Source organism: Acanthochromis polyacanthus, chromosome 11 (genome assembly GCF_021347895.1).
Source record: "Acanthochromis polyacanthus isolate Apoly-LR-REF ecotype Palm Island chromosome 11, KAUST_Apoly_ChrSc, whole genome shotgun sequence".
NCBI lineage: Eukaryota > Metazoa > Chordata > Actinopteri > Pomacentridae > Acanthochromis > Acanthochromis polyacanthus.
In genome coordinates this window covers 3,663,232-3,673,398 of record NC_067123.1, presented here as the reverse complement: position 1 = coordinate 3,673,398, position 10,167 = coordinate 3,663,232, and the positions used below count along the sequence as shown (strand labels likewise).

General features: G+C 35.2%; 1 protein-coding gene across 1 annotated transcript in view; it reads left to right on the top strand.

The window, feature by feature from the left end:
* Nucleotides 1-3,807: 3,807 nt before the first annotated feature.
* Nucleotides 3,808-10,167, top strand: part of LOC110966045 (prolyl endopeptidase-like) — a 29,911-nt gene continuing 23,551 nt past the window's right edge. Inside the window, exon 1 of the mRNA XM_051955468.1 lies at nucleotides 3,808-4,008. Within this exon, the coding sequence (XP_051811428.1) occupies nucleotides 3,967-4,008 (42 nt within the window). The 5' untranslated portion in view covers nucleotides 3,808-3,966. The remainder of the gene's footprint in view (nucleotides 4,009-10,167) is intronic.

The following is a 10,167-nucleotide window of genomic DNA, read 5'->3' as shown; positions in this document are numbered from 1 at the left end:
ATGGCGGTCGTTGTTAACCCGGGCCTCGACCGATCCGGTGTGGAAGTCGTACATTTGATTTACATGTTTGATTTGGCCAAAATTTTACGTCGGACGCCCTTCCTGACACAACCCTCTGTATTTATCCGGGCTTGGGACCGACACAATAAGACACTGGCTTGTGTCCCCTTGCGGCTACATTTTTATTATTATTATTATTATTATTATTATTATTATTGTTAGTGTCATCCATATTAATTTGACAGAGAATAAAGTCATAACAATAATAATAATAATAATAATAATGTTAATAATAAATTTAACCATTGCAAAAAACAAACAAACAAATATATTTTATTTATATACATTTTTTATTGTCAATGTAAAGTTTTATTATATAATTTTATTTTTTTATATTTTATATTTTTTAATATTTGTAATTTAACAATAAAATAAAATATGTAAAATACTAATTTAATTTATTAAAAAATATATAAATCAATTTAAACATTCACCATTTTTTGAACACATTTTTTTTAAATTAAAGATTATTTTTAAACTTCACTTGATATTATCTGTAATTCAACAATAAAGAAAAAGCAAATACATTATATATTTTTAAATTCAATAATAATAATAATAATAATAATAAATTATATTATTTTTCTTTTAAATAAAAGCAACAACCAGATTTTTTTGCTGATTTAAATAGTTTTTTTTAATTTTTAATTTTTTAATTTACAGTTTTAATATTGTAAAAGAAGAAATATCTCTTTGTAAAATTATTAATTTAAATTTAAACTTGTTTTGAAATTTTAAGAGAGGTTTCTGTAATTTGACAAAAAAAAGAAAAATAAAAAAAATAATCATTTTTTAAAAGTCAGTAATATTCATTATCTATACATCGGTTTATTCTAATTAGGGTTGTGATAGTATAATAATGTAAAAATAATTCTTTCAATAAATGCAAAAATCTGTAAACCTGTGATATTTTTTGCTGACTTAAATACAGTACAAAAATTATTTTACATTTTCAACACTGTAGAACTTACTAAAAAAATTACTAGATGCTTTTTGTAATTTAACAAAAAACACTGAAAGTCTGAAAAATACCATTTATAAAAATATAGATTTTTAAATCCATGACATAAGTGACTTGTCGTTGAACACTTTTGTTAAATTATTGCATAATTTTTGCTTTTGACTACAAATAAAACACCAAATTTTCACGACTGTCACTGCTCTTAGAACTCATTTATTCATTCATTACACCAAAAATCCTTTGACATGTTTTTTAATTTAATTCATCGTGTGTTTTTGACGTTTCTGACCGTTAAAGAGCTGTTAAGTAGTTTTCTGTCCCTCTGAGGCTGAGAGTGTTTGATTCTGCTGATAATAATAATAATAATAATAATAGTAATAATAATAATAATCATAATAGTAATAATAATAATAATAATAATAATGAGAATATAATAATAATAATAATAATAATAATAATGAGAATAATAATAGCTTTTAGGTTTTTTCTGTGGCTCCTTTCTTGACCTTATTCTGCCGGTAAATCTCCCGTTCACGGTCAGTTCTGTTACTTAACAGGCGATGAGTCAGCAGTCAGTCTGGATGAAAGTGGACCAGGAGGTCATGGAGGCAGAGATCTGGGAGCAGACGTCCTGATCCAGGTCCAGGCTGGTCCTGGATCAGATCCACTGATCCTCCTGAACCAGGTCCAGGCTGGTGATTTATTTTTACTGTCTGTAAATGAGTTATTTATAGATATTTTATGTATTTAATTATTACATAATAGTAATTATTAAACCTTCATTAGACCGTAGAGAGAATTAGTCAGTTATAGACGTTAAATGTTCAGTTAAATTAGTAAACACTGTTATAATAGCCTTTATTCTGGGTAAAATAGTAGTTTGGCCTGTTTATGATTAATATATTTTACCTTTAATTGAAACTTTCTCGTCTGAATCGGATCAGAAACTACAGAAAAGTCGTTTTCTTGTTTTTTTTTGCAGGTTTATCTTGATGGTCTGGATGTAAAGACAAAGAGGTAAATACTGTGGAGGGTCAGAGGTTTTTCTAACGGCCTGTTTTCTCATCAAGCCCGTCGCTCTTAATCACCTTAAAGAAATTAGCTGGAAATTAGCCTCTCTGCCTCCTTTCCTCCCCCTTTTCTCCCTTTTCACAGCTCAGAGGATTAGACGGATTAAACGTCTGAAACTCTGTTTTTTTCTCTTCCAGTGTCTCACTTCCAGATTTATTCACAACAAAACAACATAAATCTGCTCACAAAGTCCCGGAATGACACAATTTACTGAAATAAAACTTCACACGGTTCAAATTTACAGGAATAAACACACCTGTAGGAAACGGTTAGTGAGAATTTAAGGATGTTTTCAGTGACGTTAAAATGTTAAAGTGATTCATTCACGCCTGCTGAGTTTTGTTAAATACTGTGGAAGTCGTGGATGTTGACTCAATGTTTGTTTGTGGTTTTGATTTTACACTTAGCTGATAATTACAGAACTCAGGTGTGGACGTCACAGACAGACAGTTAATATTTAATTTCCAGAAAACTGAACGTGACTCAGTTTGTTATCAGCAGAAGAAAAAAGAAACAGAGCATTAATATATTTACTGAAAGTAAATTAATCAATGAACAGAAAATCACCAGCAATCCTGATGAATTAAGAAAATTTCTCTACAGGATTCAGCTTCAAAATGTGATTATTTGATGCTTTATGTCGTTAAAATTTCATTTCTTTGCATTTCAGATTGATTATTGGACAAAATCAGAGACTTGGACACAGAATCTGGACTTTTTTTTTTTAGTGTTTTCTGACATTTTAAAGTCTAAAAACTCCATTAATCATGGAAAATAATTGAAGAATTATTTACTAATGATGATAAGAACATGCTGACAAGAGTGAATCTAAAATGTGGGATAAATATAAAATAATATTAAAATATAAAGTGAGGCCCAAAAAAAAATAAATAAATAAATAAAAAGCAGCATGGATATTTAATAAATGATTAAAAAATAAGACAACACAGAATATTAGGGTTTGAAAGAAGATAAAATACAATGAGTTAAGTAGAATTAAGTTAAATTAAATTAATTAAATCAATATAAAATTAAGTTAAATTGATTTAAATTAATTTAAAGAATATAAATGAAATTACATTTTTTAGTGTTTTCTGACATTTTAAAATCTAAGAATTAATTCTGAAAAATAACTGACGGATTAAACGACTCATGACGACATTTAACATGCAGTCTTGAGGAATTCAAACTTGAACTTTGCAGAACTTTCTCAAGAACGTTTTTAGAATGAAAGATCTGCAACATTCAGAGAACATTTGGAGAATGTTGCTGGATTACGTTCCACGATAACAAAAGAAGAACGTTGCAGTAAAGTTTTCTAGATGTTATCGAGTCGCACGAAGACAATAAAACTTTCCTGCAGCGTTCTTCTTTCTCCAACATTCCGTTAAACATTTCCACAATGTTACGGATAAAGTATGTTCTCAACACAACAATTCCTAGAGGAAAGCTTTCAGAGAACATTGTGGGAACTAAAATAGAACCTCCCACAGAAGAAAACTTTAAACTGATCAAAAACGTGCAATTTTTCCTCCACAAACAGAAAATGCTGCTTTAAGTGCCCTTTTTAAATTTATTTTCTAACTTTGCAGAACTTTATCAGAATGTCCATGAAGTCTTAATTCAGAGGCTGCTCGTTAAGAATTTAATACCCTTTCACTGGATGCACGGCGGCTGCGCGCATCCCCCTACCCCCATGATGCGTCACTTCCGGTTCGTCTGGAACGTGTGTTTGTGGAAACTTTCACTTTCGTTTCCAGCTGCTGCCATTCTGTGGAGACGCTGCGAGCAGAGCGACTAAAAACAGACCGAAAGACGAGAGAAGGAACCCCAGAACCTCCAGAGAATTTTCAAAGAACCTCCAGAACCTCAGCATGGCCTTTCAGTACCCGGCGGCCCGCAGAGATGAGACCCAGGTCAGTGCAGGTCCGGGTTCGGGTCCGTGTGTCCGTCGGTAAATAAAGCGATCAGGAGGACAGACGGGAGACAAACTGGTGGAGGAGTTGTTATAAAAACAACAACAACAACACCAACAAACAAACCAAAAACAACTTTAAAACCTTGCTTAAACTTCCAGAAACGCTGCGTCATTGTTTCATTTCCGGGTGTTGGTCCTGCAGCTGGAGGTGTCATATCAGGTCAAAGCTCCTAAAACTGCATCACATGTTTGATTTAAGACTGAAAGCTGCTGCAGAAATACAGAAACAAGATGCAGGAATCATTTTTTTTTCATTTACAGTCTCAGAAAACTCCCCAAAAAGAGTGGAAAAAAACTACAAAATATGTTCTCAAAAACCGCATTTATCCTCCAAGCATGTAAAAATGTTCAGTTTATGAACAAATATGACTCAGAAAAGAAACAAAATAAAGATATTCCACACATCTGTGCAGATTTTCAGCCACCAAGTCGTATTAATGTGGAGAACTTCAGCAGAAGACGCCTGGACTTCTTTATTTCTATGAATCAATCTATTTCTTCATTTCCAGTAACTTTATTAACAATTAGAGTTCTACCATCATACTGGGAATATTTGCAGAGTCCAGCAGAGAGACACAAGACATTCAGGAGGAAAAACACCTGAATTCTGGTAAAAACTGAAGCTAACGTAACTAAAAAAAAAAAAGCTGAAAAATTACCACAAAAAGAGAGGAAACTACCCTGAAAAGTTCAAACATGTCAGGAAAAACACCCCAAATCGTCACAAAATTGGTGAAATTGCAACAAAAACTCAAATACGGCAAAAAAACCATGCAAAATTACCCCAAAAAGAGACAAACTTGCTCTGAAACTGAAAATCATTGCAAGAATGACCAGATTTACTATTAAAAGGACTAAAGCTACCATAAAACTGGTGAAATTGCAACAAAAACTCAAATTTGGCACAAAAAATGCAAAATATTCAGAAATCTTCCAAAATGACCATGAAAAGACCCCATAAAGAGCCAAAACTACTCTAAAACATTCAAATATGCCAGGAAAAGCATGCGGTATCACCCTAAAAGACCAAAAGTACCACAGAACAGTTGAAATTGCAACAAAAAAAATCAATTTGGCACAAAAAACTTGCCACAAAACAGCCAAAAATTTTGACAAAAAGAGACAAAATCACCCCAAAAACAGCCAAACCAACCTTGACAGGTTCAAATAACTCAACAAAAACACCCCAAATCACCACAAAAAGCACCAAAGGTACCCTGAGGTTCAAATATGCCAGCAAAAGCATGCAGAATCACTACAAAATGGACCGAAATTAACGCAAAGATTACCATAGAACAGATATAATTACGAGAAAAACTCAAATACGGCACAAAAAACATGCAAAATTACCCCCAAAAAGAGCCAAAATTCCTCTGAAGCGATCAGATATGGCTGGAAAAACATGAAAAATCACCACAAAATGGTCAAATTTACTACAAAAAGGACCAACGCTACCATAAATTACCATGAAGAGACACAGTCACCCCAAAAAAGAGCCGAAATTACCCTGAAACATTCAAATATGCCAGGAAAAACATGGAAAACCACCATAAAAACAAATAAATTTAACACAAAAAGGACCAAAATTACCATAAAACAGGTGAAATGCTGACAAAAACTCAAATTTTACACAAAAACATGCAAAATGACCTACAAAAACGGCCAGAATGACCAAAAAAGGACACAATATCACCCCAAGAAGAGCCAAAACTACCTTGAAAGGTTCAAATATGCCATCAAAAACACCCAAAATCACCACAAAAAGCACCACAACTGCGACAAAACAGATGAAATTGCGACAAAAGCTCAAATTCGGCACAATGACATTCAACCAAATAGGATGAAGTTCCTTCCTAACCTCCTAATAACATCTGATTCTTCATCTTCAGTAACTTTATTAATGATCAGAGTTTTTTGTTCCGCATTTGAGTTTTTTTGTGGTAATTTTGGTCCTTTGTGTGGTGGTTTTGCATGTTTTTGAAGGCATATTTGAATCTTTTAGGATAGTTTTGGCTCTTTTAGTGGTGATTTTGTCTCTTTTTGTGATAACTTTTGGCCGATTTTGTTGAAAGTCAGCGTGTTTTTTTTGTACAAAATTTGAATTTTGTTGCAATTTCAACTGTTCTGTGGTAATTTTGGTGCTTTTTGTACTCGTTTTGTTTTTTTTGGTGATTTTGCATGTTTTTCCTGACATATGTAGGGTAGTTTTGGCTATTTATGGGATGATTTTGTGTTTTTTTGTCTTGATTTTGCAAGTTTTGGACCAATTTTAAGTTTTTGTCACAATTTCACCTGTTTTGTGGTGATTTTCCAGCTTTTTTGGTTATTTTAGTTGCAGTTTTTCCCAGAACTCAGATGTTTCTCCTCCTAAATGTCATGGTTCTATCTGCTGGACTGATGAAGTTCTGAGGCTCAGAAATGATGGGAAAAGTTCATTAAAAAGTGATAAATCTGGACCCACCTCTGTGTACGTGAGGCGACAGTTCCTGGTTAACAGTAGCAGTGTCGTTTTACACCAAAATCTGTGTGTAGATTGCTGTTTTGTTTCTGTTTGTTCTTCAGAACAGACTTTGTTATTCTTGGGAAACATAATGAGGCCAGAAATATGTGGAAGCGTGACGGCAGGCGAGCCGAGGGATGGATTCAGAAACCAGACACCAGATAAATGAGATACACCAGGTTTTCTGTTCACGTGAAACGGAGATTTGTCACAAACTGACAGATGAAAACACGTTGGCTGACTTCTAAAGAACCAGACTATGGCATTCGAATGCGTCAAATGTGCATCCAGGCAAGAATTCTCTGCAGAACATCATTTTATCAACATTTTCCTGCATTCTAAAGCTCAAAACGTGCTTTTAACCTCAAAGGAACGTTGTTGGAGCTGCTAAATATCCTTAAAACATTCTTAGATCTTTTGTTCTAGAAACGTTCTGAGAAAGTTCTGCAACGTTCAAGGAGGTTCTATTTTAGTTCTCTGAATGTTCTCTTTGAAGACAGAATATAATGTTTTCCGAAGGCTTTTCTTTAATAAAATGTTGTCTAAGCATTTGCTGAACGTTGCGCTGAGAACGTCCACGTGTTCCTCAACAACTTCTTCGGAACGTTGCAGCCAGAATGTTCCAACATTGTTTGAGGAACATTTTACAGCCTGAAAAATATCTCGTGAACGTTTTTTGAATGTTTCTTTGAGAACGTTCTACTTCCTGCAAACATCCTTTGAATGTTAAAATCAAATGTTATGTTTGCGTTACTGTTTAACCTCACAGGAACATTTTTCCGATTGAGAAGAATCCTTAATGCCTTCTCTAAATATTACAAAGTTTTCTTTAAAACATTAATAGAACATTTATTAAATGTCAGCCAAATACAGACGCCACAGCTGAAGCTCTTTATTCGTGACGTAAACGTGGAGTTGACTCGACTCTTTTAGCTGCTAAAACACAAAAAAACAGAAGTTTGAACTCAACTTTTCACCTCTAAGGCCCGTTTAAAGATATGAAATGGAGCTACAGAATAACAGAATAAATAACAAACCGTCTGAGCTGAACATGTAATAAAAATGAAACAGAAACGACCGTCCAGGACGGGGATGAGATCATTAACAGACGTAATGAATCACAGATTTACTGGGAATTGTTGTTTTTGAATCTCGTTTCCACAGACATGACATTAAAACGATAATGTGATGTTTAATTTTGATCCAAACATGGAAAACTGTCTTTTTATTTACTGTACAGCTAGAATATTAAATGAACTCCTGAAAACTACAAGAACATATCATGAGTGCTACTCTTAGTCCTCTAAGTTAGCTTTACGGGTATCATAGCTTTTACTGTTTTCAGGCCTAAAATCAACATGGCCGCCTATAACCAAACACCACATGGTACTTTAGAGAAAGATTCTGCTAAATATTATATATATATATAACTGAGTAGAATTGAAATTTAAAGTTATTTCTAAAGATATTGTAGTAAACCTGTTGACTACTTGATATTAACCCTTACAGGGTCATGTTTCTGGAGAAGTACATCTACTAAAACATATACTAAAACCACCTAATCCATAAAAATATCGATCAAGTCTTGTGAGGTCGCATTGCCGTAGACGTTTGCCACATTGAATTTCGGCCGGTACATGGCCCCGATAAGAGTTTCGTAATTGTGGCTTTGTTATAACGGCTCATACGGGTTTATCGTTTGAAATAAGCAAATTTGGGGCCAATGTTTATATCTTACCAAACATACGGGTGTGTGCGTATTTTATGTTAATTAGCAATCATGAACAAGTCACACGTGTTGAGCCGAGAATGTTCGGATTCGGCTGTGTGTACGAGTAAGCGGGAACGAGTATACTCGGTCCCGGCTTTTTAAGGGTTAAATAACTCAGAAAGCCTTGGAGTCTGGCCAGTCATTTCTCCAGGAGGAAGTGACATCATGTGGAGCAGGTCACGTGATCTGGAATTAACACACTTTGACAATAAACTGAGTCACCTTCAGTCTTCTGGAAATTAAACCCTAACTCTGTCTGCCGGCATCCACACCTGAGTTGTGTAATTAACGTAATCCATTAACGGTAAAATCAAAACCACAAACAAACATTGAGTCAACGCCCACGACTTCCACAGTATTTAACAAAATTCAGCAGGTGTGAATGAGTCACTTTGACAGCTCTGTGGGGCTGAAAACGTCATTAAATGTCTCATTTACAGGTCATCTGTTTCCATCAGCTGTTTTTATTCATTTAAAGATGAACACAGTTAACTTTCTCTCCCATTTAACTCTGAATAAACTCGTTTAATCCATTAAAAATCTGTAAACCAAAGAAAATCTGTCAGCGGGATGCAGAAAACATGTTCAAAAACTGTAAGAGCTGTGATAAAAAACAAATATCTGTAAAACAGTGATGATGTTTGTGGATTTAAATACATCCATCCATTCTCTATCCACCACTTTATCCTCACTAGGGTCATGGGGGGTGCTGGAGTCTATCCCAGCTGACTCGGGTGAAGGCAGGGGACACCCTGGACAGGTCACCAGTCTGTCCAAGGGCGACATATACAGACACACAATCACACTCACATTCACACCTACGGACAATTTAGAGTAACCAATTAACCTCAGCATGTTTTTGGACTGTGGGAGGAAGCCAGAGTACCCGGAGAAAACCCACGCATGCACAGGGAGAACATGCAAACTCCATGCAGAAAGATCCCAGGCTGGGATTTGAACCGGGGATCTTCTTGCTGCAAGGAAAAAGTGCTAACCACTACTCCACTGTGCAGCCCGATTTAAATACAGTCAAGTAGAATTTTATTGTCGTATTTTAAAACTAGTATCTAAAAATACTGATGGAAAATAAGAGTAATTTTAAAATGCACTGGATTTTGTAATAGGGCTGCACCTAACGACGCGTCGACGAGTCCTCTGAGCACGATAAGTCATCAAAAGCGGAAGTGAGCGCGCAATGCAACAGAAATTCCCTTCCGACCGGAGCGCGGAACATCGTGCATGTCTTATGTATGCATGATGCAGCGCGGACGTCCGCGCCGACGTTTGTCCGTGTTCCGCGCTCCGGTCGGAAGGGAATTTCTGTTGCATTGCGCGCTCACTTCTGCTTTTGATATCGTGCTCAGACGACTCGTCGACGCGTCGTTAGGTGCAGCCCTATTTTGTAATTTTATCAAAAATAGAGTAAGTCTGTAAAATAGAAGAACGTTCTTCTTTTGTTACCGTGGAACGTAACCCAACAACATTCTCCAAACGTTCTCTGAATGTTGCAGCTGAAAACGTACTTTTAACCTCAAAGGAACGTTGTTGGAGCTGCTAAATATCCTTAAAACGTTCTGAGATCTTTTGTTCTGGAAACGTTCTGAGAAAGTTCTGCAAAGTTCACAGAGGTTCTATTTTAGTTCTCTGAATGTTCTCTTTAAAGGCAGAAAGTAACGTTCTCCGAACAATTTTCCGTAAAAATTGTTCTTTAACATTTGTTGAACGTTGCGCTGAGAACGTACTTTATCAGTGACGTTATGGAAATGTTTAACGGAACGTTGCAGAAAGAAGAACATTCTAGGAACGTTTTATCGTCTTCAGAGGTC